Here is a 12,542-nt window from a genome sequence, read left to right on the forward strand (position 1 = left end):
TCTCCCAGGGAGGCAGGCTGCTCCTAACCTCAATCCCAGGACATCTCCCCTGACTTGGGCACCCTCGTGGCCCCTTCCCCCTGAGGGAGACAGGAGGATAAATGAATGTGCCTATCTGTACAGGCATGGAGGCTGTGTCTGGCCAAGGAAGAACAGGGTCATGTTCTCCAACACATTTGTTTGGCTTTTAGTCTCTAGGTGATGGGCTACAGGGCATGATTCACACAACTGGCAAATTCAGTGAGAGTGTGTATTACATTGAGATTGTTATGAAAAATGAATGGAGGGCATTTGGAGGCCAGAATTGTGAAGTGCTCACACACACACACACACACACGTATAACTGAGCGATGCCCAAAACCACCACCAAACTGAACAAAGCTCAAGGTCAGCCTTGTCAGGCCCATTGGGCTGAAACCGCACGGCATGGCTCTCATTACCAGTAATAGAATCAGCACAGGGACATATAGGATGAGGTTACACCACCTAGCTCTGTTTGTCTGGCTCAATCTGGCCTCAACCCAATATAGCACACCGCACTGTGGGTGGAGAAGAGGCTTGGATACAAAACACTAGGAGATTTGGTTAGCATTAAATATCAAACCTACTGTAATTAGAAAATAAGCCATTTAACCCAATAAGGCTGTGACTGATTCAGATTGTATATGAGGTTGGTTCCTGGATACTAGGTGATGAAATCTCTGTGTTGGTCTATGGGAACAGGCGTTTGTAAATCAGACAGTGTTGTAACCCCCGCTGATGTAAACCAGATGTGGAGGTGTTCTGACTAATGGTCTCCTGTGTCTGTGGTAAAGAGTGTGTCATACCTGAGTGCCCTATAATGAAGGCCAGACACAGCAGGGGATCTGGACCCTCTCAACAGAACTCCTGACAATCCCTCTCAACGAGGGGTGAGGACCCCCTAACCGTGTACCCCTCTGATCTCATCTCCTCTGCTCCCCAACATTACACTGACTGCTCAACCTATGACCCCCAGCTTGAAGTAGTCTCTAACCTACAGTAGTCAAAATATGGACAGTATCCATGGTTCTCTCTCTAACTAGCACCAAGTCCTCTGCACCCTTCCTCTGCACCATGTATCTAACAATCTTCTCATCTTCCTTATGCCCATTACGATAAATCACTGTTATCCCATCTCTGTCCCTCTCCCCCATCCCCTCGACCGTTTTGTTCCCCCTAGAGCAGGGATTTGCTAACTTTTCTTGCCCAGGGACACACACCCAGGCAAACTGGCAATCCAGGGACCCACATCATATGTTAGCAAAAAATGTATGTCTTGTCTTATCATCAGGTGAATCATAAAGGCAGGTAGAAGTTTTTTAAATAATAATAAAAAAATATATATATATATTTTGACCGTGCCCTGACTGTCTAGCTTTTATTTGATTGTTAAATTACCATTCATTTTGGCAATGAAGCCATTTATCTACTTCCGTAGAATCAAAAGAACAGGAACAGCTAGCATGGTGACAGTTCCTATAGACTCCCAGTCATTGGCTAACGCTAGTTAACATTGCCTCGTGGAAACTACCTTGATATTGGAGGCAGAGGCATACAAATGGCATCCACGATTATATTGTAGCTAGCGCTTGATTTTCATAAAATTACGATTTTTCACAGTCTCAAAAATCACAAAAATAAAAAACGGAATACAAAACATCGCGGACCCCTTACCCATGAGTCATGCATCTATTTGGATACCCAAGGTTCCATGCAGGTGAACCGCAAAAACATCCGCTGGCGGGTGGATTGTAAAACAGGTTTGGTTTTTTTATTTTTAAAGAGGGTCGGTTCGCGGTTCAGAACAATTGCATTGCAGATCGTAAACATTTTAAAATCAAGATAATATACTTTTTTTTTTAAATAGTAAAACCTGGAGCTTGTTGTGTTGCAAATTCCATTCCGTGAGTGGGGAGAGCCACAGCCTACCAGCCACGCACGCATTGAGAGTGTGTGGAGCCGAGAACTGCCCCTTGTTTGTATGGTGCTAAAACGTTGTTTGTATGGTGCTAATTTGTCCACACGCAAAGCTTATGTTCCCGTATCCTAACCAGAGAAATAAAAAGAAAATGTTATGATAAGGGGAATATAGGCTACAACAACATGGTGAAAACAGGTGGTGCGCAAGTGAAATCCCCAGTTTGGAAGGACAAAAACGCGATAGATGAATACACAGCCTGCACAGAGTGCAAGCAGATAGGCCTATTTGTTTTGGATAATTCAGTTAAATATCAGTTCATTATTACATTAATTCAGGCTTTAGTTCAATAGACCATACGCAGGCCATATAAAGTGTAAACCAGTGCGGCTGGTACAAGTTTGAGTAGCATACTAATTAAATGTACGTGTATTTGATTCTGGGAATGGTTTATTTAAGGTTTAATTATGCTTAAACTATTTTATAATCTAAACAATATTGAATGTATTTTTTGTCATGTCGGCTATAGGCTTTCATTAAGAAGGCAAATTAGAATTCTCTTTTTCCTCAAAGCGATTTGAGTGACGCATAGCATTGTGATCATGGCATGGTTTCCTTTTATCCAAATGTTGAATAGACATGCAACCAATTTAATTAATGCAAATTAGGGGAATATAAATAATGGACTAATACAAATCACTATAATAAGGCCTAGTACTGGATTCATAAAAAATAATTAAATTCATATGTTATAAAGATCAGCTCTCGAAAAAGTATATGCGGTTAGCTCAGGTTGCGGAGAAAAATATGTCCTGATTTCTGGTATTGGGTGGGGTTTGGAATTGAGGTGGCCGACGTGGGGCGGGTGCGGACCCCAAAAACGGACCCTTGCAGGAACTTAGTTCCCCCTCAGCGTCTCCCGGCTCAGACACCCCGCATCACATCCCAGGCCCTAGTTCTGTCTCTCCCATTACTCCTGCCCCCGGCTGACGTCTCCGTGTGTGTGTCATTACTCCTTGCCTTGCCTGACGGTTCTGGGTTAAACAATGTTATTATTAAAGTCTTTCCAGAGGAGCTGCCTGCCTCCCCTCTGTGACACCCTTCCCAACGATAAATCAACTGCCCTGTAAATCACACTATGTGCGTGCGTGCATACATACATACATATGTGTGTGTTCACTGCAGCTGTGTCCTCAGACACACAGATGAAGGCGATAGTGCAGCTGTGTCTCTAGTCTCCACTAGATGTTACCTGGAGAAGGCGGCGATGTGACTTCTACAGGGTCTTTTAAAATAACACTGAGGAATGGACAAGCCATAAATATCAGATAAGTAAAACCATAACTGCCTCTACCCTCTCCTATAATGGATTCCAGGGTTTATATGGATTAGATGTCTGTTTCATGGGGGGGGGGGGGGGGGGGAAACGAGTCTGGGGTTATTTTAACTGCCAATTTTAAACATCTCTGTCAAACAAGGGAAAACGGAGACGGAATTCAGAAGTGGCTGATCTTTTTAGCATACACATTCTTCTGGCATTTCATACATCTCTTTCTCATTGCCTTTTGCAGATGTGAGCTTAGAAATGTGTAAGACTTATTAACTAGTGGAAACTGGCATATATGGCAGTGTGTACCAGTGATGGTTGGCTCGGTAATTGTTCGTGATTGTGTTGACACCCCCTGCTGGCCTGATGACTTCACTACTTCATACTGAACATGTTCATGACAAGCAACTCTTCTCCCTCTCAGCCAGGCATTAATGTAGCCAGTACTGGACTAAATCAGAGACCCCTTATCTGTGGCTGGGAATAGCCAGGGACCTCACAGTACGATATTATCACGATACGTAGTTGCCGATACGATATTATGTTGCGGTTTTCACTCATTCTAAAATGTATTGAGATTCGATACTACAATTTAGTTGGCATTTAATGTTCCAAACATATTGCTCACCATATGTCTACTGCAGAGAGACAAGAGAGAGCCATGAGAAAATGAGTTTTGATCAGTCATGGGAAATAGCGTTGAAAACATGTTGGCTCACTATTAAAAAAAAGAAGATGGAGAACAAGGTGTAGGATGAAAAAGTCAAAGTATCAATATAATATGTGTCCAAAATAATATTGTGATATGTAACTATATCAATCCCCCCCCCAATCACCATTATCTACCCCACTTCCGCGGTGATCGCCAGCTACACACAAACACATGACAGACATTGACACACTCACGTAACATTGTTGTAAAGACAATTGAGCTTTATTCCTCTGCCAGAAAACTTTCCAACTACCTTGAATTTGAACTATAATTACACAAAAACACTTATTGTTGGATCCAGCTGTGACTCGAACAGGCCTCTAAGAGTAATAGACAGAGGGATACAGCGCAGCTGTCTAAGACTCACAAAAGAGCTATTGTGCGCCCCCGGCACAACAATGCAGCTTAGCGGTGCTATGAGGGAAAACCACTGGGATCAATAGAGGATTCTAATTAGCCTACATTGGCAGGAGCGCCGCGAGATTAAACACAGGATGACGATTGGATTTCCTGCACTATCGGCTGTTCAAAACTAAGTTGGTTCACAAAGTGATTGCAAACACTGGCTAAAGGTCAAGACAAAACAAAAGGCTGAGACTATGCAGTGTGGAAGAGATGGTGGTGGTGAGGGAGGATGGACGATGACAATAAGGATGATTATGTGCATCACCACCCTGATCATCTGCAATAAATGTCCTCACAAAGAGTGACATGCGTTTCAATTCATTGACAGCCCATCAGAGAGAAACAAGAATAGAGGGATGGTTTTTTTCTCTCCATTTCCTAAAGCAGTCTTGAGGCCAGCATTGCAACAGTCGTGATACAATGGAACACTGGCATGCACTAACCCTGCAGCTCCAGAAAATAACATCTCCGCAAAGCACAGACACTACAGCCCTCTGCAACGGATCCTGTTTATGTGTGTGTGTGTGTGTGCGTGCGTGCGTGCGTGTGTGCGTGCGTGTGTGCGTAAATGTATTTTATCAAATTCTGTAATAATGCTTGTAACAATTTAATCAACCTCATATAGAAAGCGCTTCAAATCACTGCACATCTGCAAACACACACACACACACACACTGGAAACCTTAATGGAGGGAGGCATGCTCTGCCTCGGAAAGTGAGTTGACCTCACGAGGCTCCACATGAAATAAACCAACACCATTATACAGATTGTTAATCTCAATATCAAATGATTTCTGGGTAACAATTAAGTGATTGTTTTAAATTAAAATGGTCAACAACAACAAAAAATAGCCTCTTAGCTACGAGTCATTTCTCAAGCAAGAATTTTGCTAAGACTGTCTGGGAGTGGGCTGAGTGGGGAGGGGACAACTGAAAACTAGCTGTTATTGGTAGAGAGGTTTGGAACTATCCTTCTTATTGGTCTATTAACTAATGTACCACCTGGTGATGACACCAGGCAGGTCAAAAGTCCATCCCACCAAAAAAAAGGCTAAAATCTCAGGCAGCCTTTTCAAATAGCTCTTACACTTAAAGGGCTTATTCATTTTCACAATTAGGAAGTCTGGGGGCAGGATGGGGGACAGAAGGAGTAGATAGCTGCCTAGTGGTGGCTATTCATCAGCATGATGGGCCAGGGGTAGAAGCTATTGGCCATCTGTCAGTTTTTGCCGTGATGCTCCTACACTGCCCAAGTCTGAGTGATTGAAGCGGGAAGAACAGGCCGTGGCTCAGGTGGCTGAGGTCCTTGATTATTATTCCAACCACATATAGTGTGGAAATATATATAAAACACAAGGGGAAAAAACGTGTTTGACTGCATTGAACCTTTAAAGAGTGGAGCAGCTCCAACGCTGGCCTTCCACTCTGCCCAGTGAAAGACACAGTGAAACACACCTTACCTTTAATTATGCTCTGGCTTTGCAGTACATCCCTTGAAATGAGCACAGAGTAGGAACTTTGCGAGAAGCCGGGTCTGCAGGGGGCTTTGGACACGAGGTCTCCATTAGTCTCCTGTGAGAGGAAAGAGAACACATTGTGAGACATCTATAAACATTGATTTGGCTGCTTCTCTGTGGCCCTGAAAGCTGAATGAAACTGTTTATGTCTCGGCAGCAGCTATACAACAGAGAGAGATGACCATTGCTCCCATCAAACCACTGGCATGTGAATGTGTTCTATCATCACCCTGGCACTGACACCTAGACAATGCGTCTTCCGCATTTAACCCAACCCCTCTGAATCGACATCCACGTCTTCGGCACCCTGGGAACAGTGGGTTAACTGGCTTTACTCAGGAGCAGAATGACAGATTTTTGCCTTGTCAGCTCGGGGATTTGATCCAGCAACCTTTCGGTTACTGGCCCAACGCTCTAACCACTAGGCTACCTGTCGCCCAACAATGAATTGTTGTCGCCCCCATTGTTCATTCAAGGGTTGCAATAGAGGTGGTACAAATACAGCAGACATGGACACAGAGGGTTCATATTGGCGAAAGCATTCAAGGGATTTGGAATGTGTGGACGACAACGCACGCCCCTGCACACACCCCACTGCCACCATAAACAGAAACCCTTGGTGGCTGTGGAGCTGATCCACCCTGCTCCAGATCTCCCTCCACCGCCATCAAGGAGTCTGTAGAGTGGGACTTCTGAGCCCTATTCAATCCAAATCAGGTATCAGCTTTGACTTTCTAGACCAATGCCAGTGCAGCAAGTACGCTTTATTGAATGTATTGTTGAGTGTCTTGTTACACATTTACACTCATTCAACATACATTTTTTTCCAATACATGATAGTAGTTTTTATTGATCTTGTAGACCAGGTACTAGCAGATGTGATTTGGTAGGGTCCTCAGTGGATGGATCTACGGAACAGGCTGCCATTCAGAAGAGGAGACTGGAAACAGGGGAAACCTGCATTATCTGATCCGATTTAATTGAGATTTTTTTTTTTTACTGGGTATCCTGACACTCAACCTGCCAGAGGGCACAGGGAATTTAATGAGGGATCATTGTGTGGGATAAATTATGGCGCCTCCACACCCACACAGACGACACACACAGGAAAGTTGTTGTTGTTCTGGTTGTTCTGGTTGTTCTGGTTGTTGTGTGTGTGCGCGCGCGCGCCTGCACACTTAGGCTACACTTCAGGGTCCTTCCATGTCATTTCACCCTGTAAGCAGTCTATGGACAAGATATGACAGCAACCCATGCTTTGGTTTTGTTTACCTGGCCACTGGTTCAAATGCTAACTTTTTAGCATTTGTGGCACAAATCCAATGCAAGTCAATGGTACTTATATTAGCATTTTCGTGCTTCATATCAAATGAATCTATAAGTGAAAATGTTTGATATTTTAGGATGATTTGAAAATGAAGCGTGAAAATGAACCAATACAGTACCAGTCAAAAGTTTGGACACACCTAGGGTTTTTATTTTATTTGTACTATTTTCTACATTGTAGAATACTAGTGAAGACATCAAAACTATGAAATAACACATATGGAATCATGTAGTAACCAAAAAACAGTCTTGAAGGAGTTCCCACATATGCTGAGCACTTGTTGGCGGATTTTCCTTCATTCTGCGGTCCAACTCATCCCAAACCATCTCTATTGGGTTGAGATCGGGTGATTGTGGAGGCCAGGTCATCTGATGCAGCACTCCATCACTCTCCTTATTGGTCAAATAGCCCTTACAGAGCCTGGAGGTGTGTTTTGGGTCATTGTCCTGTTAAAAAAAAAAAATGATAGTCCCACTTAGCGCAAACCAGATGGGATGGCGTATCGCTGCAGAATGCTGTGGTAGCCATGCTGGTTAAGTGTGCCTTGAATTCTAAATAAATCACATACAGTGTCACCAGCAAAGCACCCCCCACACCATCACACCTCCTCCTCCATGTTTCACACAGGAAACCACATATGCAGAGTAGGTGAACGGATGATCTCTGCGTCTCACAAAGACACGGCGGTTGGAACCAAAAATCTCAAATTCTGACTTATCAGACCAAAGGACAGATTTCCAACGGTCTAATGTCCATTGCTCGTGTTTCTTGGCCCAAGCAAGTCTCTTATTATTGGTGTCCTTTCGTAGTGGTTTCTTTGCAGTAATTCGACCATGAAGGCCTGATTCACAGTCTCCTCTGAACAGTTGATGTTGAGATGTGTCTGTTACTTTAAAATCTGTTTCAGCATTTATTTGGGCTGCAATCTGAGGTGCAGTTAACTCTAATGAACTTATCCTCTGCAGCAGAGGTATATCTGGATATTCCTTTCCGGTGGCGGTCCTCATGAGAGTCAGTTTCATTATAGCGCTTGATAGCCATATTCTCTATACCACCCCTACCTTGTCACAACACCACTGATTGGATCAAACACATCAAGAAGGAAAGAAATTCCACAAATGAACTTAACAAGGCACACCTGTTAATTGAAATGCATTCCAGGTGACAACCTCGTGAAGATGGTTGAGAGAATTAAAAGGGTGTGCAAAGCTATCATCAAGGAAAAGGGTGGCTACTTTGAAGAATCTCAAATATATTTATATTTGTTGAACACTTTTTTGGTTACTACATGATTCCATACGTAACATTTCATAGTTTAGATGTTTTCACTATTATTCTACAATGTAGAATATACTAAAAATAAAGAAAGTCCTACTCATTCCAGGGGTTATCTAAACTTTTGGCTGGTACTGTAGGTACCATTGACTTGCATTGGATTTGTGCCACAAATGCTACAAAGTTAGCATTGGAAACAGTGGCCAACAAAATCAAAGTATTAGTTTCTGTCATACCTTGTCAATAGACTGCTTACAGGGTAAGGAAAGCTTAAAGTTTCTCGGCGTACACATAACTGACGATCCAAAGTGGTCCACCCACACAGACAGTGTGGTGAAGAAGGAGCAACAGCGCCTCTTCAACCTCAGGAGGCTGAATACATTTGGTTTGGCCCCTAAAACCCCCCAAAAGTTTTAGAGATGCACAATTGAGAGCATCCTGTGGGGCTGTATCACCGTCTCATACGGCAACTGCACTGCCCGCAACCACAGGGCTCTCCAAAGGGTGGTGCGGTCAGCCGAACGTATCACCGGGGGCAAACTACCTGCCCTCCAGGACACCTACAGCACCCGATGTCACAGGAAGGCCAAAAAGATCATCAAGGACATCAACCACCCGAGCCACGGCCTGTTCACAGCGCTATCATCTAGAAGGAATGGTCAGTACAGGTGCATCAAAGCTGGGACAGAGAGACTGAAAAACAGCTTCTATCTTAAGGCCATCAGACTTAAATAGCCATCACTACCCGGTCTACCCTGCACCTTAGAGGCTGATTCCCTATATACATAGACTTGGAATCACTGGCCACTTTAATAATGGAACACTAGTCACTTTAATAATGTTTAACTAATGTTTACATACTGCTTTACTCATTTAATATGTATATACTGTATTATATTCTACAGTATGTTAGTCAATGCCACTCTGACATTGCTCCATCTAATATTTCTTAATTCCATTGTTTTATTTTTACATTTGTGTGTATTGTTGTGAATCGTTTTAGATACTACTGCACTGCTGTAGCTAGGAACACAAGCATTTCACTTTACCCACAACAACATCTGCTAAATATGTGTATGTGACCAATAACATTACATTTAATTTTAATGGCATTTTATAATTTGGGTGAAATATCCCATTAACATTGAGGAAATTGATTATTCAAACTGGTTTCACTTAATAGCAGGAACAGCACCATCTAGTGGTCAGAATCTCTTAATATCAGGATCTAGGATAGGACATAAACCAAAGAACTTCAATGACTAATTTCTCTGAACAAGGGGAAAAAAAACATCACCAAATTTGCTAGAAATACATTACATAGGATGAGCTGACAAGGTAAGAATCTGTCGTTCTGCCCCTGAACAAGGCAATTAACCCACTGTCCTTAGGCCGTCATTGTAAATAAGAATTTGTTCTTAACTGACTTACCTAGTTAAATAAAGGTTCAATTAAATTAAAAGGATGAAGAAATAATACTCTGAGCCACAGCTCCAAACTGCTTGACAGGCAGAGAACTGATACTATATACTTGTTGTGGGATTGGTGTGGGGTATGGAGGGTTCATGGGTGGCTTTTGAGTATTATTGGCTAGTAGTATTACAGACAAACAAACAAAACGGATTTTTTTTTGGGGGGGGGGTTCAAGACAAATCTGAGGGGGCACGCGCCCCTGCGCCCTCTAAGTGCATGACGCCTTTGTCCACTCATCTGTCACTCCTGTGGTAATGACAATGATAATTCAAGCGTACCATATAAAATGCTCATGCATCTACCCTTTTACAACAGTGCGGAATCCAGGCAACCCTCGATCATCCCGAAAGAAACAGGCAGACTGCATGCGGGGAAGACACAACCAGTATCCCACTGAGCGCTACTATGCTGGCAACACCAAGCGAGTTGGCACACTATAACGGTCCCTGATTTCCCTCTTACTGGATTGCGGAGAATGCAATCAGTTATTGAGGTATAGGACATTTAACGTTAGGCCTGTTTATACTTTTAGGATACATTTGGAGATGGACATGACAGAAGTAAAATATTTGTTTCGTTGGAGTTGGTCCATAAAACAAACGAGTTAGGGATAGGTAATGCATTAAACAAAACATGTTCATACTATAATATCCTTCTGCCGAGTACTACAGTTGCGTTGCAGCGTGGCATTTTTGCCTGTGTCAAGATAGCCTATTAAAATATGGAAATAAAAAAAGATTAAATATCCAGGAAATTAAAAAGAGATGCAATAGCCTATGTAAGTCTATACATCAATATTCGCACTCCATCCAGAGCTGTGCGCGGCATCAATTCAGTTAGAATTTGATCGAGGGGTAATGCGCCGAATAAAATAATTTCCTCTAGCCTACGCTATTAACTAATTAATATACATTATAGGCTAATTTGTGTTGAGAAAACGGAAGGCAATTCGCATTTTAAAAAGTATTGTAAGTCTCGATGGGGAATAAAGATAGAATATAATGGCTCACGTTGCGCTTCGAGAAGAAATCACTTGTGTTGGAGAACAAAGTAGCCTTAAATCGAAATAGAATCGACACCAACAAGTTCAGGATCAACCCCAAAACATTGTTACTGCCTCTGATGCAGTGCACTCCGCAAAACTGTCCGCAGCATAGGAGCGCAACACTTCCGTAATGTTACTGAAAATGTTGAAATCTCACCCAAAACGCGGCATGTTGTAAGGCTGATGTCAGCAAGAGAACGAGAGAGGTTTTCATCGTTGCAAGCAAGCAGAGGCTGCTTGAGCTAGAAAAGGCGACACAACTCGTATTTCTTCTCTGGTAAGTGTATAATTTCCCCGCGCCGTGTGATAGCTGGTACGTCCACCCGGCGCTCTGCACTTGCAGTGGTAAGCTCTTCAGAAGTAGAAAGCCCGTCCCGACTTCCCTCGCTCTCTCATCTGCAGGTGAAGAGCGTTGCTCAGCTCAGCAGCACCAAAGCGCAAGGCAGCGAAGCCAGCGTCACTCCAACCCCTCCTATCGCCTGGCGCCGGAGAATCCCACTTAAAGACACACAGTGGAGTGAGTGGTGGTTAAAGCGAACTAGCTGATTCCTCTGCTATTACCCGTAATGGTGGTTGAGAGTTCGCTCTGTAACTACCATGAAGGGTGAGGCATATGGCTGTGTAAACTACTCTGTTTACTCTTCCGATGCTACTATGGCCATTCTCCACTTGCGTAATATTGCAGGTTTGTGTGTGGGGGTGGGTGTCATTCAGTGGCAATTTGTCATTAAGGGCTGGTGGGGATTGAGCCATACCTGTTTTGCATGTTATTTTGGAATTAATACGTGTCACATCAGTTTGCAAACAATGTAAAAACATTTTTAGTTAATAAAGCTGCACACAAACACGGACTCTATTTTTTTGCTTTCTTGAGTAAGGCAGCTCTAAAAATGCAGGTGTTTCAGCCTAGCTGCGTGCTTTCTGTGGTGGAGGGGCACCCAGCGAAAAATACAGAGCTTTGACGTTGGTAATATTCTCGAGTTGAACCAATACGTCACCGCATATTCTACAGGGAGAGCTAGTTCAAACCCCCTTGGGTGCTGCCATAGATTTACAATATAATTACCCATCCAAGATGACTCAAGGTCATTGGCCACAGATAAAATGACGTTAAATCACATCTCTACCGTAGCTTTGATTGGACTGATCATGTCAACATACTGCAATTAGCTGCTACGCGCCTACAGTACCTCAGCACCGGAATCAAACACTCTAGTTTCATGTCAAGTCAAACAGCAGTTACCTAGCCATCTTCCACCTATGTGATGTTACTTTTGATACCGGAGCTCCAAGGAATGTGTCCAAATCGATAAGACGCAAAATTCCGATGCGCGTATCACTTTATCAGAAAACGTCATCAATGACGCCCGACGCTTCATTTGATCCAATGCTTTTTCAAACCGCGTGTTGCAAAATGCGAGTTCCCACTGATTTTGCAGTGTTTCCGGTGCTTTCTACAAATATATTTAGGTTTTTGTACAATTAAGTTTTTCCTGACTAGTAGCTTAGCAGGTAGAGCAGG

General features: G+C 43.1%; 1 protein-coding gene across 2 annotated transcripts in view; it reads right to left on the minus strand.

Moving 5' to 3' along the window:
• Positions 1 to 12,320, minus strand: part of LOC109908505 (cadherin-4) — a 346,117-nt gene extending 333,797 nt beyond the window's left edge. The window contains exons 1-2 of one of the 2 annotated variants that reach the window (XM_031793959.1): positions 12,264 to 12,320; positions 5,844 to 5,955 (exon numbers count right to left, since the gene is read on the minus strand). Coding sequence is in view for 1 of the 2 variants with exons in the window: in XM_020507161.2 (XP_020362750.1) it covers positions 5,844 to 5,955; positions 11,178 to 11,234 (169 nt within the window). In the remaining variant the exon portion in view is untranslated. Of the gene's footprint in view, positions 1 to 5,843; positions 5,956 to 11,177; positions 11,282 to 12,263 lie in introns of those variants that run through there. The other variant, XM_020507161.2, reaches the window with a different exon arrangement.
• Positions 12,321 to 12,542: the final 222 nt, after the last annotated feature.

The sequence above is a fragment of the Oncorhynchus kisutch genome, linkage group LG17 (genome assembly GCF_002021735.2).
Source record: "Oncorhynchus kisutch isolate 150728-3 linkage group LG17, Okis_V2, whole genome shotgun sequence".
NCBI classification, from domain to species: Eukaryota; Metazoa; Chordata; class Actinopteri; order Salmoniformes; family Salmonidae; genus Oncorhynchus; species Oncorhynchus kisutch.